This window comes from Erythrolamprus reginae, chromosome 2 (genome assembly GCF_031021105.1).
Source record: "Erythrolamprus reginae isolate rEryReg1 chromosome 2, rEryReg1.hap1, whole genome shotgun sequence".
Classification (NCBI taxonomy): Eukaryota; Metazoa; Chordata; class Lepidosauria; order Squamata; family Dipsadidae; genus Erythrolamprus; species Erythrolamprus reginae.
The window spans coordinates 157,005,901-157,033,338 of NC_091951.1; the positions used below are offsets into that span (position 1 = coordinate 157,005,901).

At 44.5% G+C, this 27,438-nt stretch overlaps 1 protein-coding gene across 2 annotated transcripts in view; it reads right to left on the reverse strand.

Moving 5' to 3' along the window:
- CYTH1 (cytohesin 1) overlaps positions 1-27,438 on the reverse strand; it is a 96,042-nt gene that overhangs the window by 59,009 nt on the left and 9,595 nt on the right. Inside the window, exon 1 of one of the 2 annotated variants that reach the window (XM_070740155.1) lies at positions 15-152. The exons of the other annotated variant lie outside the window; for it this stretch is intronic. Coding sequence (XP_070596256.1) covers positions 15-36 — 22 coding nt within the window. The 5' untranslated portion in view covers positions 37-152. Of the gene's footprint in view, positions 1-14; positions 153-27,438 lie in introns of those variants that run through there. 2 annotated transcript variants of the gene reach the window in all.

Below are 27,438 nucleotides of genomic sequence, written 5' to 3' on the forward strand. Positions count from 1 at the left end.
TCCTATATGCTCACCACTCTCCATCCTGAGCACCATGCTGCCGGCAGCAGAGACGCAGACCGCGGCTGGGTGTTCGATCCAAGATAGGCCCCGGCACGGCAACTCGACTGGGTTGATACCTGCAACTGACTTGCTGCCTGTCTGTTGCTTCCTGGAATGAGTCAAATCTTGCTCCAGCTAGTGGGTGGTTCCTGCTTAGGGCGGAATAGGCGTCACGGCCTTTCTGCCTGCAACGGAGATAACCAGTAACGCCCTGTTCCTGTGCTGATCCCTCAAGCTTAACAGAACCATTAACCCCTCATGCTCTGGATATCAGACAGAAACGTTAGCCCGGTAGATGGAAGTGTTAAGAGATCATAGAAACATAGAAGATTGACAGCAGAAAAAGACCTCATGGTCCATCAAGTCTGCCCTTATACCATTTCCTGTATTTTATCTTAGGATGTTTATCCCAGGCATGTTTCAATTCAGTTACTGTGGATTTACCAACCACGTCTGCTGGAAGTTTGTTCCAAGCATCTACTACTCTTTCAGTAAAATAATATTTTCTTACGTTGCTTATGATCTTACTAAAGATCCCAGTAAAGAAAGTTCTCAGGAAGAACTTATATGGAGATAGACCTTGTAGCAAAAGTTTGAGATCTCTCAGGTTCAATGCTGAGCCTTTTATGCATGTAAACAATAAACTAAGAGCCAATGGTGTATAAGAGGCTGGAGTGTTGAAATTAGGAGTGAAAAAAGCCAAGTTCAATCCATGGTCAGCTTTGAAGCTCAGTGAGTGATCCTGGGATAGTCAGTATGTCTGAAAGTTATTTTCAAAGCAGCCCTGTGAATTTATTAAAACGATCTACCGCTTGTTACAGTGAGAGAGAAAGAGGGAGAGAGATGTTACATTGCATCACGCCACTGAGGAGTTACATGACTTTTACCATCTTTCTTAAAGCAGTTGCTTAGTCAGCTGTAAAATGGTGAGTGTCTCAAAACTGATTTCTTGCCTACCCTAGAACATTTGTTAAAACAAATGGCAGTTGGGTGTTCTCAGGGAATTACTGGACAATGCAATTGCTAAAATAACCAAATCTGAGATGCAAAAATGTAGATAGCCACTAGAGGGCAGCAGCAGGGGGGGGGGTCTTCTGCATTTGCATGCTTTTATCTTTCTGGCTATCTAGAATACTGTATCAGCAAGTGTACTTATTTTCTTATTGTGATAGGAAGCCCTGCATTTGCTTTTATTATTAATAATAAATAGTTCTGTCTACCTTTGCCCCTCTACCTTCTGGCAAACATATTCAGAATACATGAAACATCAAGAAAGGAGTAGCAACAGTCGATCGGCATCATTGCTACCAGGGAAAGGAAAAGAGTTAAAGGCTCATTTCCCTAATCACCAGGAAGGACATGACTGCAGAAGGAGCTGGCACTAGTTGCAGCTAAGGAACAGCTATTTCGTTTTATCAGTAGTCATACATAGCGGGGATGTATGTCTTATGGTTTTGTTTTAAGGACAATCCCTTCATTCAAAAGCTGAACCAAAAGTTGAAAAACTGGGTCTGCGCTGCCCTCTGCTGATTGGGAAAAGACATTGGCTTTAACCCAGAAATTCAGGAGAGGAGGCCGCAGAGAGAGAAAGAAAATCACACTTTTGGAACACTCTTTTACACTGGTACATTCATCTCCCTGTCATCACTCCCATCTCAGCTTATTACATGCTGACCATAAAAGGAACCACACACATTAATGTGTGTCAGGAGCTATTTGTACAAGAATGTCACTCTTCCTTCCAGCCCCCAACAACAGGATTTCTAGAAAGAGATGTTTGACTACTATCAATCTAAGATTGTTCCACAACTCTTGCCAATCTAACAATTTTTTTGTATGTACGGCAGCCTAGTAGCTGCGTAACAACAAAAAAATGTCCTCAAACAGAAAAATATACTGCTCAAAAAAACATAAAGGGAACACTCAAATAATACATCGAAGATCTGAATGAATGAAATGTTCTCATTAAACATTTCATGTGCGCAACTATTCCATTTGCACAAGGGCATGTGAAATTGATTGTCAATCAGTGCTGCTTATTTATTTTATTATTTATTTCTTTATTGGATTTGTATGCCGCCCCTCTCTGTAGACTCGGGGCGGCTAACAACAGTGATAAAAAACAGCATGTAACAATCAAATACTAAAACAACTTAAAAAAACCCTTATTATAAAACCAAACATACATGCAAACATACCATGCATAAATTGTAAAGGCCTAGGGGGAAAGAGTATCTCAGTTCCCCCATACCTGGCGGCAGAGGTGGGTTTTAAGGAGCTTACGAAAGGCGAGGAGGGTGGGGGCAATTCTAATCTCTGGGGGGAGTTGGTTCCAGAGGGCCGGGGCCGCCACAGAGAAGGCTCTTCCCCTGGGTCCCGCCAAACGACATTGTTTAGTTGACGGGACACGGAGAAGACCCACTCTGTGGGACCTAACTGGTGGCTGGGATTCGTGCAGCAGAAGGCGGTCCCGGAGATAATCTGGTCTCCTAAGTGCTTCCTAAGTGCACAGTTTTATTTCACAGAAGTTTGATTTACTTGGAATTATATTCTGTTGTTTAAACATTCCCTTTATTTTTTTTGAGTAGTGTATATGCATCTCAGTGCTGCCCCATGCCTTCCTGAGCTGGGGCGGCGCAGTGGTTAGAGTGCAGCACTGCAGGCTACTTCCATTAACTACTAGCTGTAGTTCAGTAGTTCAAATCTCACCACCAGTTCAAGGTTGACTCAGCCTTCCATCCTTCTCAAGTGGGTAAAATGAGGACCCAGATTGTTGGGGGCAATAGGCTTGACTCTCTGTAAACCACTTAGAGAGGGCTGTACAAGCACCATGAAGCGGTACATAAGTCTAAATGCTATTGCTATTCCTCATTATATGAGGATTGGTTCTATTAAATTTATCTCTCTTTTCTCTTCTCAGAATGCATTCAAGCCCTTATTATATGAGGCCGGAGTCTTTGTAGGAAGTCCACCTCTCAAAACTATGCAACAATTTCACCACTGATCAAATTGTGTTAAGAAAATTGGCTGCTCTTCAGCCATTCAAACGCAATAGAAGTTAATAAATAAAGCTTTAATGCAGCCAAGCGTTAAAGGACACAACACAAATTTGCCTCTGGCCTTGCCATTTCCAAGGCTCAGCTGATGTCTCTGGGGGGTAGATGGAAAATACCCTAAATCGGTGTTACCTAAAACATCCTTCAGCAAGAAAGGCATTTAGATCAGTGTTTCTCAACTTTGGCAACTTGGAGATATCTGGACTTCAACTCCCAGAATTCCCCAGCCAGCATTCGCTGGCTGGGGAATTCTGGGAGTTGAAGTCCAGATATCTCCAAGTTGCCAAGGTTGGGAAACACTGATTTAGATGACAAGTCAACTTTGAAAAATTGGGTCAATCTGTTTTCATTTAATAAAGGGGCTCCTTCTGGCTTAAATAATGCCAAACATATGCTAAGGACCCTACCTGCAGATTTTGCCAGGCAATGCAGAACTTCCTGCCCTCCGCTGTTGATCTTACCACATCCTGTTTTCCTGATGGCAAATACCTATCGCTTTAGCATCAGAGCAAGAAACATTAGCAGTGGCAGAGAAAGGTCCTAACTTCAACCCTGTGGGCCTTGCGTCTCAGCCTTGAAGGCAAAATGAAGCCTACACTCTCTTCATTCATAGCTGAAATGGAACCCCAGCCACGCACACCGACTGGGATTTCTTTGGAGTGGGAGACCAGGTTTCCAGGGACACCTCCTGGCTCCCATTCACACGCACCCTCTTCTGCTGACTTTTACAAACGGCTCTAACAGCCACCTGGGAAACAGCTGTCCCCAACATCTGTGAGAGCAGAAAGAATCACACAGCTAGTCTCCCTCTCTTCTCTAAGAAGCACAGTTGTGGGTTTGTTTGTGTTGTTTTGGTCAAACCACTGGATAGCATAGGGCAGTGATGACGAACCGTTTTTTCCCTTGGGTGCCAAAAGTGTGTGCATGCACACTATCGCGCATGGGTGTCTGCCCACACCCATAATTATCTCAAGGACCGCCTTCTGCTGCATGAATCCCAGCGACCAGCTAGGTCCCACAGAGTGGGCCTTCTCCGGGTCCCGACAACTAAACAATGTCATTTGGCAGGACCTAGAGGAAGAGCCTTCTCTGTGGCGGCCCTGGCCCTCTGGAACCAACTCCCCCCAGAAATTAGAATTGCCCCCACCCACCTTGCCTTTCGTAAGCTTCTTAAAACCCACCTCTGCTGTCAGGCATGGGGGAATTGAGATTCTTTCCCCCTTAGGCCTTTACAATTTATGCATGGTATGTTTTGTATGTATGTTTGGTTTTATAATAAGGGTTTTTAATTGTTTTACTATTGGATTGTCACATGTTGTTTTATCACTGTTGTTAGCCACCCTGAGTCCACGCAGAGGGGTGGCATACAAATCAAATCAAATCAAATCAAATCAATCAATAATTCAATGCCTGGGGAGGGTGAAAATTGTCTCCCATGCCCTCTCAGAGGCCCTCTGGAGGCCAGAAGCAGTCCATTTCCCAACTTCTGGTGGGCCCAATAGGCCTGTTTTTCACCCTCCTAGGCTCTAGAGAAGTGATGGCAAACCTTTTTTTCCTTGAGTGCCAAAACAGCATGAGTATGCACTATTGCGTATGTGCAAGTGCCCACACTCATAATTTCATCCCCAGGGAGGGCAAAAACAGCTTCCCCTGCCCCCAGGAGTTTCTCTGGAGGCCAAAAATGGCCTGTTTTCCAACTTCTGGTGGGCCCAGTAGGCTCATGTTTCACCCTCCCCAGGCTCCAAAGGGTTCTCTGGAGCCAGGTGAGGGTAAAAACACCCTCCCGCATCCCTCACAGGCTCTCTGGAAGCCGAAAATGCTCTTCCAGAGCCTCTGTGCAAGCCAAAAATCAGTTGGCTAGCACACACATGCATGTTGGAGCTGAGCTAGGGCAACTGCTTGTGTGCCTGCAGGTATGGCTCTGCGTACCACCTGTGGCACCCGTGCCATAGGTTCGCCATCACTGTTCTAGAGGCTTCCCTGGAGCCCGGGAAGGGCAAAAACATCCTCCCCTACCCCACCGGAGGCCCTCTGGAAGCTGAAAATGCTCTCCTAGAGCCTCCATATGAGCCAAAAATCAGCTGGCCGATGCACACACGAGTGCTGGAGCTGAGCTAGGGCAACGGCTCGTGTGCCAGCAGATATGGCTCCGTATGCCACCTGTGGCACCCATAGGTTCACCATCACTTGCTTAGGATATCTTCTCCCAATCTGACATAAGACTGCAGCAGAGCTACACATTTTCAGTGGGTTACTACTACCAGACAACGCCGATTACCAAAATATGTTGCTTTATTGCAGATAAATATAAGGTAGGTGGATAGACAGACAGACAGACACTGCAGAAACAATTGGAAGATACTTTGCGGTTCACAGAATAGTTTCAAAGGAGACAAACTGGGTGCCTTCTGGGTACTTTAAATTATAATTGATATACCGTATATACTCGAGTATAAGCCGAGTTTTTCAGCCCAAAAAATGGGCTGAAAAACACAGCCTCGGCTTATACTCGGGTCATTGACAAAGTCACCACACGAGGGCGCCATTGCTTGAGCCAGAGCGAGGAGGCACCAGCTTTTGTCCCCTCTGGCACGCCGTAGTTCCTCTCCCTGCCTCAAGCAAATGAGGCAGCCATTTGCTCCAACCGAGAGGGGTGAAAAGCAATGGTGAGTAACTATTCTTTGCTCTCTGTGCATTGTCCTTAGTCGGATTAAAAAGGCCCCCTGCTGTCAGATTCTCCTCCCCCTCCTTTGAAAGGATTTAAACTGTTTAAAAAATGGTATTTTGTGGTAGTTGCTGTCCTTGCTTGGATAGGATCTAATAATGTGTTATGAGGCAGAGCTAGACAGGAATTCTTTTTCTATCTGTCTATCTTTCTATCTATCTATTTTTCTATCTATCTATCTATCTATCTATCTATCTGTATATATTTCTATCTATCTATCTATCTATCTATCTATTTTTCTATCTGTCTATCTATCTTTCTATCTATATCTATCTGTCTATCTATCTATCTATCTATCATCTATCTATCTATCTGTATCTATTTCTATCTATCTATTTTTCTATCTCTATCTATCTATTTTTCTATCTATCTATTTTTCTTTCTATCTATCTATCTATCTATCTATCTGTATCTATTTCTATCTATCTATCTATCTATCTATCTATTTTTCTATCTGTCTGTGTGTCTGTCTATCTGTCTATCTATATTTCTATCTCTATCTATCTATCTATCTATCTATCTGTATCTATTTCTATCTATCTATCTATCTATTTTTCTGTCTGTCTGTCTGTCTGTCTATCTATATCTATCTATCTATCTATCTATCTATCTATTTGGTTTTCTATGCTGATAACCTCACAGCAGCTAATGCTGAAGCTCTTCTTTGGATACACTTATTTATTTGTTTGTTTGTTTGTTTGTTTATTTAATTGGATTTGTATGCAATCCCTCTCCAAGGACTCAGGGTGGCTCACAGCATATATAAAAACAGAACAATAATGTAAATCCAATTAATGATGAGAAGGAATCCAGTTTTGAAGGATTTTAACTGTTAGGTTTTAGCTTTGTTCCTGATCGAGCTACTTTTTTTACTTTTTAATTTATTGTTAATATTGTTAATTTGTTTACCCTCTTTTAAATTTACAGAGCTAGTTTACTGGTTTTCTTTAAAATAAATATTCTAAAACATGTCTCAATTAATGTAATTTTATTGTTTTCCATTTTTATAAGTTACCAGTAGCCACTGCATTTTCTAACCTCGGCTTATACTCGGGTCAATACGTTTTCCCAGTTTTTGTGGCAAAAATTGGTGCCTCGGCTTATACTCGGGTCGGCTTATACTCGAGTATATACGGTAATTTATCTTTCATTATAATCATGAGATTGCAGTCCCAAGCATCAGAAAAGCACCAGGTTATTTCCAGAAGAAAATTATGTGAAAACGAAACAGCTAAGTGTCAGCTTCTGTGGGTTTTGCCTCACTTGCCAATAACTTGCAAGTGAAAACTTAGAGATAACCAAAGCGCAAACCTGATTTAAAATTTCTCTGTCGGCTGAGGATGTGCATTTAACTTGGTTGCCTCCCTAAACCACCTTCTGAACAATCAAGTGCTAACTTTAGCAACATAAAGAATCAGTCAGGTCTGAAGCTTGCTGTGCTAATTATATAAAAACAAATTAGTTTACTAATAGAATAAACCATGTAATTAACTTTTAAGAATAACAATGAGGTAGTCATGTAGAAAAGTTTCTTTAAACATTTTACTTAATTACTCTGCCCCCCCCCCCGCAAAAAAAAAAAGATCACTCTATATATTTTAAATGGAAATTAAAATAATGATCTTTACTTTTTTGATGGTTGTTCATCTTCTTGTTTGGAGATGCTATCAACAGCACCAGGCATGAATTGTTGAAAATAATTTCCTCTGATCAAATAATAGCTTTCTACTATGCTATCGGTCCAGAAGAACGAACAAATACTGCTAGTTCTTAACAACCACAATTCAACCCAAAATTTCCTTTGGCAAGTAAGACAGTTGAGTTGTTAAGTGAGTTTTGCCCCATTTTACAACATTTCTTGTCACGGTTGTTAAGTGAATTGCTGCAATTGTTAGGTTAGTAACATGGTTGTTAAGCAAATTTGACTTCCCGATTGACTTTGCTTGCTTATTTATTTATATTTATATTTATATTTATATTATTTATATTTATATTATTTATATTATTTATATTTATATTTATATTTATATTTATATTTATATTTATATTTATATTTATATTTATATTTATATTTATATTTATATTTATATTTATATTTATATTTATATTTATTTATTTGTTGTTAGAGTTGAAAGGGACCATGAAGGCCATCAAGTTCAACCCCCTGCCCAAACAGGAACCCTATAGCACACCAGTCAAGTGGCAGTTCAATCTTCTCTTAAAAATGTCCAGAGTGTTGGAGTTCACAACGTCCGCTGGTAGGTTGTTCCATTGGTTGATCGCTCTGACCGTCAGGAAGTTCCTCCTTATCTCCATGTTGAATCTCTCCTTGGTCAGCTTCCAGCCGTTGTTCCTCGTCCGGCCCTCCAGTGCCCTGGAGAACAAAGTGATCCCCTCCTCTCTGTGACATCCCCTTGTATACTTGTGGACTGCTATCATATCCGCTCTGGCCCTTCTTTTCTCTAGGCTATCCATGCCCAGTTCCCTCAGTCTCTCTTCGTAAGTCTTGGTTTCCAGTCCCTTAATCATCTTGGTTGATCTTTTTTGCACCTTCTCCCGAGTTTCAATGTCTCTTTTGAAGTGTGGTGACCAGAACTGAATACAGTACTCCAGGTGTGGTCAGACCAGGGCGTAGTAGAGTGGTATTAAGACTTCCCTGGTCTTATCAGAAGGTTGTAAAAGGGGATCACATGACCTGGGACACTACAACCATCAAATACACACCAGTTCCCAAGGGGGTCAATTTTGATCATGTGACCATGGGGAAATTAAAGAGTCATAAGTGTGAAAAACCTATAAGTCATTTTTTCCGCTGCTGTGTTAAATCGAGGAGCACTTGCATCATCTCTCATGAATCACGAGGTTCTTTTCTAAAACTACTTTCTTGCAGTCTAACAACTAAATCAGTGGATTGTTCCAATTCGACTAGTTGGTGATTTTGGGGATGGCTGTGGATGAGGTAGAGTGATCTACTGTTCATCTGAAGGTAAGCCAATCAAAGCCAATCCCTAGAGGCAGAAAGCTTGGGGACTGCTGTTATAGATGATGTCATAATCCAAAAAAAAGGAAGTGAAAATATTTCCAGACCCAATCCTATGTTTGTAACATAGCCAAGGTCACCAGACCTTGACATTTATTCATTTGCTGTTTTAAATATTTTTATTTTATTTTAGTTTTAACTGTCTGCATTGGTCACCATTGGTGAGGATCCAAATTGCCCTAAAAAAGGGCAACATTTAAATATAATTGTTTTCATACTTCATACCCCTCCAGGCAAATTCCAAATTTAGTTGGTAAAACCTGCGATGACTCAGTCGTACATTTTTTTGTTCGGGAAGGTCCAAAAAAATATCCTAGCCATAAACCTCCATCTACTCAGTGCCAAGATGATCCAATATGGGAAAGATGTAATTAGCAATCAAACCTATTACTAGATTTAATAATCATCTCATTCTTTCCAAAATCACTTGGTTTCTGACTCCTTGCACAAAGATCCTTCCAGCGATCCAAAAAAACATACATTATTTCTACCCTGCTGTGACCAAGCCATAAGTCAGCTCTCTTTCCACCCGATCACTGAAAGTTAAGACTGGTTTCCAAACCAAGAAATCAATGAAACAGTTGGGAACTGAATTAACTTTGAGTGCACAAGCTCCAAGGAAAAAAAAAGGTTACCTTTAAATCGAACATTAGTGCAATGATTCTTGTAAAAGAAAAGCTACAATGAACACACTGAAGTACAATCTACAGTACAGCCTTCAGAATTGATGGTAAACAGAGGGATCTTAACACACAATTCTATCCGTGGCAGAGGAATAACTTAAACTCTCTGCATCAGTGGTGGGTTGTTGCTGATTTGGACCGTACCGGTGGCAGAAATTTCTACCCGCTCGCTGAACCTGTAGCAATGTCCGGCTATCCACGCTCTCGAACTGGTTCTCTGGTCGCCGCAGGGAGCAAAGAACCCTCTGCATATGCACAGAGGCTTCTGCGTAAGGGCAGAGGGTCATTTGCGCAATGTGCCTTCCATCGCGATGCGAACTGGTAGGGAATGTGAGAAGGACCCACCCCTGCTCTGCCTCCACCCTGCCTTTTGCTTCCCTCTTATTATAACCTCAATTCTATCCACAGCAGAAAAAAGTTAAAACACCTACCTGGCTTGCTGTCCACCAAGACGGAAGGGCAGAGGAAGGCTTGGAAACTGGAAGCGCAGAGCTCGCCGACGGTGCCCATAGCGGCAGCACAAGGTTTTGCCCTCCCAAGATTGAGAGGGGCAAAGCTGCCCTTAAGACAGCCCAAAAGAGCCCAGAGAGTCACAGTTAGCAAGGAGTTGAAGGTGGAGAGCGGAGGTTAGAACTTAGGGAAGTCCAGCTCCATAGCATCAAATGCCCAGCTGCACCTGCCACACCAAGGAGAGAAGCAGAAAGCGAGGGATCCCCAGTCCGGCTGAAGCAGAAGGAACAGCAGAGGCTCCCACGCACTGAGCCTGGCCAATCCCAGCTCCCTGCCAGAAACTATTCCTTGTACTGCAGTGTGCAGCTGACAAGACACACAAAACTATCCGGATGGCGATTTGATTTTGGGATTATTATTATTTTTTTCCAGATGCCCCTTGTGCTGGCTCCACCTCAGCCACTCCCTCGAACGGGTCTGGGAAGGTTTGGTCAGAGAGTATTTTTAGGGTGGTTTTTATCCATCCAGCTTCAGCGTTTGAGTTTTGAGCATCTAGCGAGCTGGGCTGTTGCATAGCAACTGTCACTGCATAAAGGAAAGGTACATGAAAATATAGGGTGTATGGGCACCTAAGATTGGCAAACACATATGTGTAGATGTAAAGCACAACGTAACAATTGGGTAGGAGTTGTAGAGCAAGGGGACTGGCAGAATGTGTGCCTTGGCCCCTGCAATACTATAAAGACGGCTCAGGAATAAATTCCACGTGGTTATTTTTGGTAGTTCAAATCTTTGTCAGGAAGTAAAAATAAACCTTTTCCAAACAAGTTGGCATGGAATGGAATGGAATGGAATGGAATAGAATTCTTTATTGGCCAAGTGTGATTGCACACACAAGGAATTTGTCTTTGGTGCAGAGGCTCTCGGTGTACATAAAAGAAAAAGATACATTTGTCAAGAATCATGTGGTATAACAATGATTGGCATAGGGGGCAAATAAGCAATGAGGAAACAATCAATATTAATTTTTAATTTAATTTTAATTTAATTTATTAGATTTGTATGCCGCCCCTCTCCGGAGACTCGGAGCGGCTCACAACAATAACGTAATAAAATCTTAATAAAAATCTTAAGGATACAAGCAACAAGTTACAGTCATACAGTCATAAGTGGGATGAAATGGGTGATAGGAATGATGAGGAAAAAATAGTAGTAATAATAGTGCAGACTTAGTAAATATTTTGATAGTGTTGAGGGGATTATTTGTTTAGCAGAGTGATGGTATTCAGGAAAAAACTGTTCTTGTGTCTAGTTGACTTGGTGTGCAGTGTTCTGTAGCAACGTTTTGAGGGTAGGAATTGAAACAGTTTATGTCCAGGATGTGAGGGGTCAGTAAATATTTTCACAGCTCTCTTTTTGACTCGTGCAGTTTACAGGTCCTCAATGGAAGACAGATTGGCAGCAATGGCACAAGTTTTAGAATGTATAAACTGCAGTTGTACTTAAAACCAAACAACCATGGATGTCTTTTCACTTGCTTTCTGAAAAGGTCATTAATCTTTATGAAGAGAGCAATGCCAGCTAAGGACAAACTGGACAGGCTAGTACTTCCTTCGACACAGCTTTTATTTGGCTAAGAAGCATAGCAGGCCTGATTACATTTGTCTCTAGGCAGTGCATCAGCTTCTTCTATAGCTAAGGGCTGCTCTTAAAAAGATAAGTTCTTATAAATAGTAAACCGACTTCCGGAACAATGAGTCATGCAAAATATATAAAATAGATAAAAACCCATGTATTGAGCAGCAGCAGGAGCATGATAGTAACCTGCATCCTATGGATGCTGTGGGGTTGGCCATATGGGATGATGGCCATTTTAGCCATCATCTTTGGTTACAGGATGACTTGAGACTAAGAGGGACTAGAATCTGCCTGAAAATATAGGACAGTTTTGCCGTTCTTTTATAAGTTTATCTTCAACAACTAAGTGGTAAACGGGATTGGACTGAACTAACAATCTCTGTTCTGGAGGTATTGGGGAAAAGGCATGGAGTGCATAGTTCCCTCTAAGCTGAGCAGTGAGCAATCGCTCACTTAAAAATCATCATCAACTCAGAGTTTTCCAAACCTGCCCAGAAACCGAGAGGGAAAGAGTGAGAGGGAAGGAGAGAGAGAGGAAGAGAGGAAGAGAGAGAAACAGATAGAAAAAAGAGAGGAAGGAAAAGAGAAAGAAAAAGAATGGGAGTAAGGAAGAGAGAAAGAAAATCAAAATCTAGTTTGAAACTAGCTCAACTATTTAAGTGGCATTTTGATATTGATAGAGTTGCCCTATTATGAGCTCACTGTTATAGACACACAGTACAGTATTTTATTTTGAAATTCTCTGAGGCAAAACAGGGTGGGTTTTTTATTTGTTTGTTTGTTTGTTTACTTACTTACTTACCGTGTTTCCCCGAAAGTAAGACAGTGTCTTACTTTCTTTTTACCCCCAAAAGCCCCACTACGTCTTACTTTTGGGGTATGTCTTACATTGGAAAAAAATTGAAAGGGTCACATTCCCGAAGGCATCTCCCCAGAGTCCAGAAGGGCAGCCGCGGGACAGGAGCCTCGTGAGCCCTTTTCCAAGTTCAACCTCAGGGCTCCAAGCGGTGTGCACGCGTGGAGCCACAGACGTGTGTCGGGGAAGCGTGTGTCTGGAGGGGAGGAGCCGCTCTGCACAGTTGGGCAGCCCCACCTGCCTGCCGGAAAGGAGGCGGGCGAAGGAGGGCGCAGCTCCGGCCGCTCGCCTCGGAGCTGGTCGGCCTCGCTGGCCGCTTGCAGCCGAGCCTCGGCAGGACTCGGTTGCTGGAACGAGCGCCTTCACTGCAAGCCGCCGCCCGCTCGGCTCGCTTCGGACCAGCGCCGTCCTTCGCTTTGCCAAGCCGGGGAAGAGGCGGTGGCACCGCGGCGAGGCGAAGGCGAGGGGCGCGCGGGGAGCTTGGAAGCGATGTCATTGGGCTCCCCCCCTGGCAATACCCCCGTGTTTCCCCGAAAGTAAGACATATGTCTTACTTTCGGGGTACGGCTTATATTAGCCGACCCCCCTGAAAACCCCGATACGTCTTACAATCGGGGGTGTCTTACTATCGGGGAAACAGGGTACTTACTTACTTACTTACTTACTTACTTACTTACTTACTTACTTACTTACTTATTATTTCTGTGCCGCCCAGTCCCAAAGGGACTGCCGCTCAGACACTATACTTTTCCGCCCACCCCCCAAAAAAATTAGAGGGAACACTGATGGAGTGAACTGGAATTACCATATTTTTCGGATTACAAGGTGCACCTGTGTATAAGAGTCACCAAGATTTCAAAGAGATAAGTAAGAAAAAAACATTTTTGTCCACCCCAGCTCCCAGAAACACTGTGCAGGGATCCCAAACCCTCTGTGAACCCTATTTTTTACAAAACAGACCCATTTTCACCCATTTTTGCAAAAAACAAGGGACGCAGAAGGCTTGGGAAGCTTGCAGAGTGCTCTTGGGGACTGGGGGAAGACAGGAACACCCCCATTTTTGCAAAAAAAAATGGCCTATTTTTCACCCATTTTTGTGATAAAAGGGGCACACAGCGGATTTGGGAAGTCTGGGAGCCAGGGGGATGCAAAAATGCAGTTTTTGCAAAAAAAAATGCCATTTTTTGCCCAATTTTTTTGCAAAAACAGGGGTGTTTTTGCCTTTCCTCAGACCTCAGGAGCACTCTTCAGGTCTCCCAAACCCTTTGTGCGGCTCATTTTTGTGAAAAATGGGAGGCGGGGTGGGGCTTCGGGAGGCCAAAACTGGCTATATTCGGTGTATAAGATGCACTGACATTTCCACCCTCCTTTAGGGGAGAAAAATGCATCTTATACTCGGAAAAATACGGTACTTACTCCTTTTCAGGTAAGAAACAGGGAGGAGTTCTGTCTCTTTCTGGTAAGACTCAGGCAGGGGTGGCTTATCTGTCTTAACTCTCTAGAGCTTTTGGTGATCATCAATCATAGTATTCTTCTGGACTAGCTTAAAGAATTGGGATGGAAGGCACTGTTTTACAATTGTTTTCCTTTTTTTCCTCCAGGGGCACTACCAGCTGGTCAGGGGAGTAATCTAGCCTGAAACTTTGCAGGATGCCTCAAGGCTCAATCCACTCCTCCTTTCTATTTAACATTCACATGCTGTTACTGAGGTTAGGTCAGGGGTAGGCAAAGTTGGCTCTTCTATGATATGTGGACTTCAACTCCCAGAATTCCTGAGCTAGCATGATTGGCTCAGGAATTCTGGGAGCTGAAGTCCACAAATCATAGAAGAGCCAACTTTGCCTACCTCTGGGTTAGGTCATTTATTAGCATGAGATGAACTATTATTAGTATGTTGGTGATATTTAGCTATACCTACAGTATATGCCTCAAGCGATTTCACAGAAGTGTTTTCCCATTGCCTGGAGGCAATGAGGGTCTGGATGTAGAAGAACATGCTTCGATTCAGCCTTAGTAAACCCGCATGGCTGAGGGCTATATGGAGACTTTGCATTGGTAACTCTGGAGGAAGCAGCACTCCAGAATTCGTTCACAATTTGGGATTTTTTTTCTGGACTCATACCTTTTCCTCCAGTTGATTTCTGCCTATCTCACCAGTTTCAATACTGTCAACATGTTTTGGGTCCTTTTTTTAAAAACAGTGCAATCTAACAAAACCTAGGAAGTGAGCCTTCTCTGTAATGGCACGCACCCTATGGGACAGGTGTCCCTTGATTTTACCTTCACAAAATCCTTGTGAGGGAAGTGGGTTGAGAGTCAATGACTAGCCAAAACCCTCCTAGGGAATTTCATATTTAAGCAGGAATTTCAATCCAGGCGTATCTGGTTCCAGCTTAACAAGATTTTTTTTTAAAAAATAGTTGTGACAGATACTCCTCCTGTGACATGTAAACTAGACTAGTCCTTCTGTGCAGAAGGCAGAGAAACAATTCTTAACAAGCTTGAATCTTCCAGATGTGATTATAGTAACTTTCATGATTCCTATACAACAGAGGTCTTCAAATTTTGCAATTTTAAGACTTGTGGACTTCAATTCCCAGAATTCTCCAGCCAGTATTGCTGGCTGGAGAATTCTGGGAGTTGAAGTCCACAAGTCTTAAAATTGCCAAGTTTGGGGACCCCTACTATACAACATATAGGTACAGAGAACCAAGGCTGAGACATACGTTAGGGATATGGCTGATGGATGTGCATAATGGCCAAGTGAACAAATCATAGATTTTGCTCATAACAAATGTGGAGAATAATTTGCTTGCAAAATAGCTCAACAAAAATAATTCATCACAATATCCCCAAGTCTCCAAATCACATCTGGGTCTTCCTAAAAGGCTGTTAAAAAGATTTAGAGGAAAAGGGTGGAGGATTACAGGTCCTAATATACTGTGTTTCCCTGAAAATAAGACCCTGTCTTATATTTTTTTGAAACTTACATTAAGCCCTTGGCCTTATTGCCCTGCACTCAAAAGCCCGATTGCATTTATTATCAGGGGATGTCTTATTTTGGGGGAAACAGACTAGGCACTTTCCACATATGACCTTACTTTACTATTCTCGGCCAGTTCTTCCTGCTTCTGACTGGAAGCAATATTTAGCCATTGTACTCCAGTTTCTTCACATCTGTAGAATATTTACTGTAATATTCCTACAAGCAGTTAAAAGCTAAAATGTTATGAAAAGGAACTCTGAAGAAATAATTTCAATTTTATAATTTGATAAACTATGGGATAGCTTGGGCAGGAGAGAGATAAATAAATTAAGCAAAACACTAAGCCAAGACTGCTTTCATTTGGCTGTAATCTTGTTGTTTCTCAATTAAAACAAAAATGAAAAAAGTCAATGTATTTTATTCAGTACACAAACCAAAAGCACAGGGGGTTTTTTAATGGTCTCTTTTTTCCCTGTTTGCTCAAGCAATAGTTTATGCAATCTTTCATATTTATGACATCGACTGAATAGAAATAAAATAGTTTATGAAGCTAACAGAAAATCATGCCACTCAATTCAATAGCAAATATAAAAACATAATTTACCAGAAAAGATTTTGCTGTAGGAGGGAGAACAGGAGGAACAGAAAGAAGAGGGAGATGAATACACAGGCAATATAAGGAATGAAAAACTCTATAGAGGAAGACTGTGCAATAAATAGCAGCACTCCTTCTTACAAATACACATGCACACACATGTAGAGGCTGGCATGTCATTGAACAACAGAAATTCATTATTTGAGGTTCATGTTCTCCTGTGCATAAATTTAAATCTTTACAATACTAGCCCATCAAATCCAATTAAATAAATAAATTGTTTTGGAACCTACAGGTGATTTAAAACCTTTTCTTAGGGATGCTCATAGATTTATTTCCACTTTCCCAGCAGATGAAAATATCCTAGCAATCTCATGCATAGGTTCCTCTTTTGAGAATGGAGTTGCAAGGGCTCTGAAAAACCTTGTTTTTTTGCTAAAATCACAAGGTGTCATTTTTTTTCTCCCCCTTACATCAGATCTCATGACTTCAGTGGCTGAATTCCATCAACTGGCCAGAAGCAGGAGTATTTACAATATTCATTCATATTTTTTCATTCATTCATTTATTTTATATTATTTCAATGCGTGAAATTGTGACACCTGAGTATCATATATACAAATAGACATATTACTCATAGTTACTATATTTAATTTTAATTGTTTTTTCATATTGTTTAAACATATCTAATACCACCGTCCTTCAATTTCTAAACCTCCCTCATTATTACATATACTGTATCTTGTTATATTAATATATGTATACTATTATTCCCCTCTTATTTCTATCTCTATTTCAACTTTTTTTTCACGTAACCCTAAAATTCAAAGACGTTTCTTTTCTATCTTCCATTTTTCACCTGCTTTGTTATTCATATTTCCATTATTTAGCTCTTCACATCTATTTATATTAAAGTTTCATCCTTCATTCTTTCATTGTTCAGTGTTTCGATGTACACTTCTAAGTACCAATCACAATCATTTAAACATATAGAATAAGTCTATTCATTATTCATGTTTTTTCCAATCAGCCAATCTGTGTGATTCTACTATTAACACACATGCTTACATTAAAATATATTCTTTTCATTATCTAATCACCCATTGCTTAATTTTATCATTTCACTGCTAATCATAATATTTTTTATACATGTTTGATAATACCACCATTCAATCTCTAATTTTCAGTTAATGCTTAATTCTTATTCATAATTCCCGTATTTCATTCTTCATTACATGCAAAATATTCACGACATACAAAATAATTATCCAGGCTATATAGTTCTAATATTAATAGAAATGTTTTTGTTAAAATCATTTTCTCTTTTTTTCTAGCCATCATCTCTTGTCCGCATGAGTACTTTAAGCTATATTTTCTGACTTGTCTCCCATATTCTTCTCTTAAGTCTTTTACTCCATCTACTCCTAGATCCGCAGTCTGATTAAACAATCTTAACATTTTCTCCCCTCTCTACACTAGTTTTTGGAGCTTTCGCATTCGGAGCTTCTCTGGATGACCAGCTGGTGAGGGTGGTGTGGTGATGATGGGCTACCTGAACAGAAGATCCCATAACCTGGGCTTCTCTCCACTGGGAGCTGCCATACCCTAGCTGGAAGAAGCAGCACTCTTTGCTATCCCGCCACCTCGACAGATGTGTCAGCTGGAGAAGCTCGAAACATGCGGCCCTGCGGAGCTCCTCCCCACTGGGAGCCGCCCTTCCCTGGCTGGCAGTAGGCTCTCTGCTCCCCCACAGCCCCAGAAGAGCAGCAGCAGCTTAAGGGAGAAGGCCAAGAGCTACCAGATGACTCAGGTGCACAGGGCAGCATTTGTGGCTGGGCGGCTGTGCAGGAGAAACACTGGAGGCGACCCCAGAGGACCTGTGTGGCTGGTGGAGCGAGCTAAGAGGGGCATCTCAGCCCTGCTTTGAGGGTGGTCACAGGGTCATCTGCGAAGGCAGCCCCCACCCCCATCCCACCCTCACCGGCTGCTCGTCTACTGGTGCTCTGGGCCGTAAGAAACCTGCACGGGCAAGGAAGTAAGCCCGGTTTTCCCTTAGGAAGCGACTGCCAGGATCCCTTATCCCAGTGTTTCCCAACCTTGGCAATTTGAAGATATCTGGACTTCAACTCCCAGAATTCCCCAGCCAGCGAATGCTGGCTGGGGAATTCTGGGAGTTGAAGTCCAAATGTCTTCAAGTTGCCAAGGTTGGGAAACACTGCCTTATCCACATCTTTTGGCACGCGCACCTGTTGTGGTCTTTGCATGCGCATGAGTGCCAGAAACCAGACCAGCTGGCCAGTGTGCATGCACACAATGGAAACACGAAGATCATCTTCCTGGAGCGCGCAAGGGCAATGGGCGGCTGCTCTTCTGGTTTCTGGCACACCCATGCGCATGAAAACCAACTGGCTAGCGCACTGGAACCTGGAAGAGCAAGGGCCAATGGCTCTGCATGGCAGGAGAAATGGCTCTGCGTGCCACATGTGCCATAGGTTCGCCATCGCGGTCATATATAGTCCTTTATTGGACTATACTTATTTTATTACCAGGATCTTGAATTTCACTTGGAAGCTGATTGGTAATCAATGCAACTCAGAAGGAAAAGGGGGGACATGATTGAAACATTTAAATATGTTAAAGGGTTAAATAAGGTCCAGGAGGGAAGTGTTTTTAATAGGAAAGTGAACACAAGAACAAGGGGACACAATCTGAAGTGAGTTGGGGGGGAGATCAAAAGCAACATGAGAAAATATTATTTTACTGAAAGAGTAGTAGATCCTTGGAACAAACTTCCAGCAGACGTGGTAGATAAATCCACAGTAACTGAATTTAAACATGCCTGGGATAAACATATATCCATCCTAAGATAAAATACAGAAAATGGTATAAGGGCAGACTAGATGGACCATGAGGTCTTTTTCTGCCGTCAGACTTCTATGTTTCTATGTTTCTATCTAATTGCAATGACACACGGGCATACTGAAAGGCAGCCATTACTGCTCACACTGCTGCATTTTGTGCCAGGTGTAGCTACCAGGTGTTCTTCAAAAACAGCCCCATACAGAGCACATTGCAATAATTCAATTGTGAAATGAGATGACCAGGGCATGAGTGACTGTCTGAAAGACTTCCCAGTTAAAGGAAAGGCACAGGTGATGGATGGCGCGACATGAACTTATGCAAAGACTCTCCTGGCCAAAGCTGCCAGAAGGACCCCAAGCTACACATCAGTCTTAAAATTAGGGAATGCCATCCCATCCAATAATGGTAATAACCCTAATCTTTGTAGATCAACAGCACAACCACTCAGTCTTGTCAAAATTGCACCAGGATTTCATTGTGCCCCATCCACACCGATGCCCCTTGATGTATTGAATAGATACTGGATCAATACATTGCCATAAAACCCAAACAATACCACTCAAGTAGCACCAAGTCTCAGAATTTCATGTAAGTAACATGCAATTTACAAATAATATGCTTTCAGATACAGATTACATACAGCAAGGTTCGACAAACCCAGGCGCCTGGTCGCCAGTGGCGCCTAGAAAATGTTGTCTGGCGCCTAGAAGGGCGCTGCGGTGCCTCTGACCTCTCCGCTCCTGCCCGATGCCGCGGTTTCTGGCGCTCTCCTGCTGGGTCCCAAAGAAGGCAGGCAGGAAGGAGACCTCCATTCTTCGCGCCTTTTTCCCGCCTTCCTTCTTTGGGGCCCAGCAGGAGAGCGCCAGAAACCGCGGCATCGAGCAGGAACCGGGAGGTCGGAGGCACCGGCACGGCAGCGCCCGCCCAGCTGAAGGTTCCCTGTCGTCATCGGCAAGTGTCCTTTGGTTGCCCGGCGGGAGGGCACTGGCGGTGGGAGCGGGGGGGGGGGCCGCGGCTGCAGCGGCACAGGCAGTCGCGGGGAGATGGCGGGGGGAGGGGGGGGCGGCTAAAGCGGCCCCGGGCACCGTTCCCTGTACGCTTTTCCAGGGGCGCGCAGGGAGCCGCGGCCACCCGCCCGCCTACCGGATTTCCCTCCGCGCGGCTGGGGAGGTGGATTCGCCGCCCCCGCCAGCCCGATCTCCCTCCAGTGGCTGGTGACGTAGTTCTACCGCCCTCGCCAGCCTGATCTCCCTCCGTGGGGGGGTGGGGGGCGACGAACCGACGACCGGGGGCTGTCCGTCCGTGTTGGGTGGTGCAGGGCAGGCACAGGCAGCCCCAGGGGAGAACAAGGGAGGGAGAGAAAGGAAAGAGAGAGTAAGGGAGGGAGAGAAAATTGAATGAAGGAGGGAGAGAAAGAAAGAGTAAGAAGCAGAAAGGATAGAGAAAAAGGAAGAGAAAGGGAGGGGGAGAAAGGAAAGAGGGAGGAAGGGGGGGAGAGAAAATTGAATGAAGGAGGGAGAGAAAGAAAGAGTAAGAAGTAGAAAGGATAGAGAAAAAGGAAGAGGAAGGGAGGGAGAGAAAGGAAAGAGAGAGAAAGGGAGAGAAAGGGAGGGAGAGAAAATTGAATGAAGGAGGGAGAGAAAGAAAGAGTAAGAAGTAGAAAGGATAGAGAAAAAGGAAGAGAAAGGGAGGGGGAGAAAGGAAAGAGGGAGGAAGGGGGAGAGAAAGAAGATATGAAGGAGGGAGAAAAAGAAAGAGAGATAGGAAGGAAAGAGGGAGAGAAAGGAATGAGAGAGAAAGGGAGGGAGAGAAAGGGAATGAAAGAGGGAGAAGGGGTGAGAGATAGAAAGGATAGACAGAAAGGGAGAGAAAGGAAAGAGAGAAAGGGAGGGAGAGGAAGGAAAGAGATGAGAGAGGAAGGAGGAGACAGAGGGGGTGAAAGCGATGTCAGGTGGAGACTCGGCAAAAAACCAAGTTTGCTTAAAAAAAATTCTGGCTCCTAAATTTTTTGGCTGGCTCCTAGATTCTGAACAACTTTGTCGACCCCTGACATACAGTACTTTTAATGAAATATGGCCATTGTGAAAAAACATGGGAAAAATATAATCTGTAGAAGATGTGAATGTGTATATAGGCTCTTTTCTTTCTTGTTTGTTTTTTCCCCCTTTGTTTTGTTTAATTAATTACGGTACCTTCACCGTATTAAAAACAAAATCAATACTACTCTTCCAAATCGTTTGGCTTTTTCTCTGTCAAGTAAGGACTCGGCAACAAACAATTTTACAATTAGCAAGATGAAGCTTGTTGATGGCTAAGCAACACTTCTCTTATATTTACTACCCTATTTAGATTTGGGTGCATTTCCCAATACCTTTAGCAGTGGCTAGGAAGAAGAAACTGAATTTCTTCACCTTCCTCTGAAATGAGGCATAAGCAACACTCTCCTGGAATTGCAACCATCAACCAAATGTGAATGTAAAGGAACGACTTCTAAAGCATTGTTTTTCAAAGAAATTGAAGAGATATAGTTAATCTCCAACAAATCTGCATTTTTCTAATTATTCTCTGATGAAGCAGAAAACACACAGCACAAAGTCAAATCAGTTATCCACTTCCTATTCCTCACCACTGCAACCAGCAAATGTACAGTAAGTTTAGAATTTGTGTTCTCAGCAACAGTGGTATACATGAAAACAGATTAAAACTTACATGCCTCTAGAGCAGTGCTGACTAAACAAACTGTCATGTTCCGAAATGACTTCTCACCACAAAACCACTGTTTCATTACAAGCCACTCTTTTTCCCAGATACCCTGGATTGCCAAAGAGTACAAGATGATTGTTCCACTGCAAGTTTTTTGCAGAAATAAATGAAACTGAAGCCTGAAATAAGAGGTTGGGTTTTGTACAAAAATAAAAGTCCACTTCCTAACTCTAAATACAGCCTATCAATAAAGGATTCAGAATAGGCGTTGATTGCTTACCTGAACGCCTCTTCTCGTACGGTGAGCGGGTACAGCAGTCACATGGGTTGCTCATGTCCAATCCGGTGGAACTGAGCCTAGTGTTAAAAAAGCTTGCCGGATCCGCCCCTTCCCCAGAATTCGCGAATCCATAGACTAGGCTCAGCTGTGAAGCTCTGTAGTGTTCAACTCTTATTGTTAGAGGAAAAAAGGATTATAGGAAGGTAAGGAAGACACATACAAGGGCGGGAAGTGACTGCTGTACCCGCTCACCGTACGAGAAGAGGCGTTCAGGTAAGCAATCAACGCCTATTCTCCGTACTGAAGGAGCGGGTCCAGCAGTCACATGGGACATACCCAATAGATGGTCCCTAGGGTGGGATTAGATTGCTATCGTGTGAGATAACGGATTGGAGTACCCTTCTGCCAAAGGCAGCGTCCGCTGAAGCGTAAGCATCAATCTTGTAGTGCCTGATGAAGGAATTTGGCGAGGCCCAAGTGGCTGCTTTGCAGACCTCCTCCAACGGGGCTTGAGTCGCCCAAGCGGCCGAGGTGGCTGCGCTTCTGGTGGAATGCGCTGTGATGTTCCTTGGAACTGAGAGGGAGGCCGATTCATAGGCCTTAGATATAGTCCCTCTGATCCAACGGCCTATTACTGTTGAAGACACTTTGGTCCCCATGACTCTGGGGTGATAGGCTATAAACAGTGCTTCTGACCTCCGAAAGGGTCCTGTGCGTTGGATATAGATTCTCAGCGCTCTAATAAGATCCAGAGTGTGCCATCTAATTGCCAAGGGATGGTCTCGTTGGAGGCAGAAGGAAGGTAGGACAATATCCTGAGTTCGGTGGAACATGGAACTGACCTTGGGTAAGAAGGTAGGGTCCAGTCGCAAGACTACCTTGTCCTGATGGAACTGACAAAGGTCCTGCCTGATTGAGAGGGCAGCCAGCTCCGAAATGCGTCGAGCAGAGGTAATAGCCACCAGGAATGCTACCTTAAAGGATAAGTACCTTAGGGACGCTGATTTTAGGGGTTCGTATGATGCCTGCGTGAGGGAATGGAGAACCCGAGGCAAATCCCAAGATGGATACCTGTGGACCTTGGAAGGTCTGAGGTTGGCTATGCCCTTGAGAAATTCCTGAACCTCTGGAAAGGATCGGAGAGGCTGTCTGCGGGGGCCCCCTAGGACAGATGAAATGGCTGCCAGATGACGCCGGAGGGTGCTGGTAGAAAGTCCTTTATGGAAGCCTTGCATAAGGAAGGAGATGATTCTGTGTATGGGAATGCACAGAGGGGAGAGTCCTTCCTGTAGGCACCACTGGTGAAACTTGGACCACGTGTGGTCGTAGATTCGATTGGTCGAACTCCTTCTGGCCCTTAAAATGACCTCCGCTGTATCGGGGTCATGACCACGCAGTTCTAAGTCTCTCCTGATAACAGCCAGGCGGTGAGGTGGAACCACTCCGGGTCTGGATGGAATGAGGCCCCCTGCCGCAGCATATCCCCCGAAACGGGGAGTCGCCAGGGGTCCTGAACGGACAGCTGTTGGAGATCCGCGAACCAGGGTCGACGGGGCCAATGCGGGGCGATTAAGATCAATCGGGCCCTCTCGGTGAGGACCTTGTGAATCACGTCCGGAAGAATTGGAATTGGAGGGAAGGCGTAAAGTAGGCCTGGTGGCCATGGGCTCCGGAGGGCATTGATTGCTTCCGCTCCCGGGGATGGAAATCTGGAAAAGAAGCGAGGGAGTTGGGCGTTCGCATTGGTCGCGAAGAGATCCAGAATAGGTAGGCCGAATCTGAGGCAGATCTGATGGAACAGGTCCTGATGGAGGTTCCACTCTCCTGGGTCTATCGTTGCTCGAGATAGCCAATCCGCCTGGACGTTGAGGCTCCCCGAGATGTGGTCGGCTAGGAGCGACCGAAGATGTTTTTCCGCCCAAAGGCCTAACTTGAGGGCCTCCCTCATGAGAGCCTTGGATCTCGTGCCCCCCTGTCTGCAGATATGGCTTTTTGTGGCAATGTTGTCGGTGAGAATGAGAACGTGCCGGTTGGGAATGCGAGGAGAGAAATGTTTCAGAGCCAGAGAAACGGCTCTTAATTCTAGCCAATTGATTGGCCTGGAAGCTTCCTCCGGGGACCACGTGCCCTGGGCTATCATCCCCTGGGCGTGGGCGCCCCATCCCGATAGACTGGCATCTGTGGTGATGACAAATTGATCCGGGCACCTGAACGGGGATCCTTTGTCCATGGCCGGAGACTTCCACCACTTGAAGGATCTGCGAACACTTGGTGGAATGACAATGCGACGATTTGAGTTGCTGTGCCCCGATCTCTGAAAGGGTAATAGGAGCCACTGAAGTTCCCTAGCATGAAGGCGAGCCCAGGGAATGATGCCTATGCATGACACCATCTTCCCCAAAAGGGAAGACAGAGTTACTATGGATACTGAAGGTTTGGATAAAATGTTGGAAATTAACTCCCCTATACTGAATTTTCTCTCGGGAGAGAGAAAAACCTGGGAGGATTCTGAATTAATAATGGAACCCAGGTGTAAAATGGATGTGGAAGGTTGGAGATGACTTTTATCAAAGTTGATGGAAAATCCATGGTCCTGAAGGACTGACATGGTGACAGACAGGTCTGAAATCACTTTCTCTAGGGAGTTCCCATGAATCAAAATATCATCAAGATAACATAAAATGTGGATGGGAGACGCCCGGATATAGGCCGCCAGGGACCCCAAGAGCTTTGTAAAGACCCGAGGGGCCGAGGAAAGGCCAAATGGCATTGCCCTATACTGGAAATGCCTACCTTGAAAGGAAAAACGTAAAAACTTTCTGTGGCACTTGGCTATAGGAATGTGAAGGTAGGCCTCAGTGAGGTCTAAAGAGACCATGAAATCTCCCGTGTGGATGGCGGCCAAAATAGAAGACAAGGAGTGCATCTTAAACTTCCTATATTTGATGAATAGGTTCAGCTTCTTTAAATCCAAAATAGCTCTCCAACCTCCGGAGGACTTTGGCACCATAAATAGGATGGAGTAAAATCCTAGGCCCTTCTGACCGGAAGGGACCGGTTGAATGGCTCTGATTGACAATAAATGAGAAATGGCCTCCTCCATACGGTTACAATCTGAGGATGACCTGGGAGAAGGGCAGGAAATAAAACGTTTCGGGGGAGGAGAAACAAATTCTAATAGAAGGCCTGTTTGAACGGTGTCAATGACCCAGGGGTCCTTGGAGGTGAGACGCCAATTAGAGGCGAAATGGGCTAGGCGACCCCCTATGGGAATTGAGGAAAAATTACCATCTAGGTTTTTTTGAAGCCCTGTTAGAGGACGCTCCCCTTTGGAAGCGAAAACCTCTGCCCCTGGAGTTCCTACCTTGGGAACGAAAGCGGGGGGAATACTGACCTGGAGATCTCTGATAGGAAGCCGCTTGATCTGGCTGGCGCCCTGGGCGACGAAAGGACTGTATTTTGGTAGCCTTTTTGGTGGTTGGGCCCAAGACTTTCTTCTTGTCCGTGGTTTCCGTGAGGAGTGGATCCAGAAGATCACCGAAAAGAAGATCGCGCTTTAAGGGACCCTGGGATAACTGCCACTTCTGGCGTACTCCCGCTTGCCAAGGGCGAATCCATAGGAGTCTTCTTGCCGTTGTAGAAGCTGCAATAGACTTAGCAGAAAATCTAGTAGATTGCAAGGTGGCATCAGCCACGTACTGGGCAGCTGCAAAGACCTTGTTGAAGTCTTGTTGACCTCTCAAGTCATCGGGAGGAATATGCTGTTGTAGTTGGCGAAGCCACAGAAGCATGGCTCTGGAGAAAAAGGAAGCCGCTGCAGAACTTTTAATGGCCCAGGAATCTGCGGTGAATCCTCTTTTGAGCATTTGTTCAATCCGCTTGTCCTCTGGGCGGAGGACTTCCTCTGCTTCGCCTGGCACAGCCGCTGCCGAGTGAAGGATCTTGACAGGTTCATCCGGTTTAGGAAAGGAGAGGAGCTCTTCATAGGAAGAGGAAAGTTTGTACCATTTTCTGTCCTTGGTGGAGGGATTAAGGCCAGAGGCTGGGAAATCCCACTGTTTAAGTAGGGCATCTTTAAACAATTTAGGCATAGGAATTACCTCGTTATCCTCCTGTTCCTCTGTGAAGTAAGGTAAGTTCTCCTCCAGGGGATCAGTGGAAGTAGAGGCTTGTTTCTCCTGGGCCGCTAATCCCGTAGAAATTCTAGCTTTGAGGAGGAGAGATTTGAACAATTGAGAAGGAAAAATAGTAATTGGAGAAGGAACCTTTATTTGGGATTCCTCATCATCTGAGAGACCTTGAAAGGGATCCTCATCATCCTCCAAATCCTCATATTCGTCCTGAGAGGAATCTGAATCCTCCTGAATAGGAGCTCTAACCGCTGGGGAGGAACCCAAGGGGCGGGAGGGACGAGGAGGAGGAGGAAGTACGGAAAGCTCATTGATGGAGGAGAGTTTGGCATCAATGGCCTTGGACAACACAGAAAAAATAGATTGGAACTCAGGAGGTAAACTAGAAATATCAGCAGGAATGGCAGAAGAATCCCTAAAGGCCTGGGAGGATCCTGGCTGGGGGGAATCTTCAATAATATCTGGTTCCTCTGGACCTATGCCCCATAGATTAGGTTGGGGTCTGTCTAGGTTAGGCTCATCCAGAGATAACACAGGGACCCCAGAAGGAGGTAGACTAGAAGCCTCTGGAGGGTCTTGACTACTGAGTACTTGGGCCTGTACTTTCAAACGTTTTGCTGATTTATCATGGATTCTTTGTAGGGCTAGGTCCCTTCTCTTCTCGGCCCTGGTGACCTTGGTCGAGGGGCGGGCCCCTGGAGAAGAGGAGGAAGAGGCCTGGGGGATACTAGTAATTTCATCGCCTGTAGGCCTGGCCTCTCTGGGACCTTTAGTTGTGCCTCTCTTGGGAAAAGTAGCCATAGTCTGACAATTAACAGAAGACAAGGCTGAGCCAATAACTGAATAATTAAGGAGAAGAATTTCAAGTACTTCCCAAGAGGAATGGATCCTGCTTCGAGGCCTCGAAGCTGCTGAGACTTGAGGGCAATCTGGGCAAACCCAGAGTTCGTGTCCCCAGATCCAGCGGGGCCCAGCCTCCCTAAACTTTTTAATTAAGTAAACCAAGGCACTCTGGTTGGAGGCTTAGCCGGTGGAGAATTAAGCCTGGGCGTCCCAAGGCCCGCTCCGGGATCCACGCGGTGGACTGAGGCCTACGCGGCTGGCAGAAGGCCAACACGAGAGGCCTAAATTTTAAAAATGGGCGCGAAGGCCTTCGCGCCGAAAATCGCTCCGAGATAGGATTTTTAAAGGGGAAGCGATCGACTAAGTCCAGGAGACTGGAAAGGCGTCTCACTCCGCAGGAGGTATATTAAAGCCCTTTAATCATATTACAATAATGAATAAATAAATCAATACTTGCACCGAGACCTCCAGGCCAAGGGATTAAAGGAATCCACAAGCGGCCGCGGGAATCGTATACGGCAAAACCGCCGGGGGGAAACGAAACCGCAA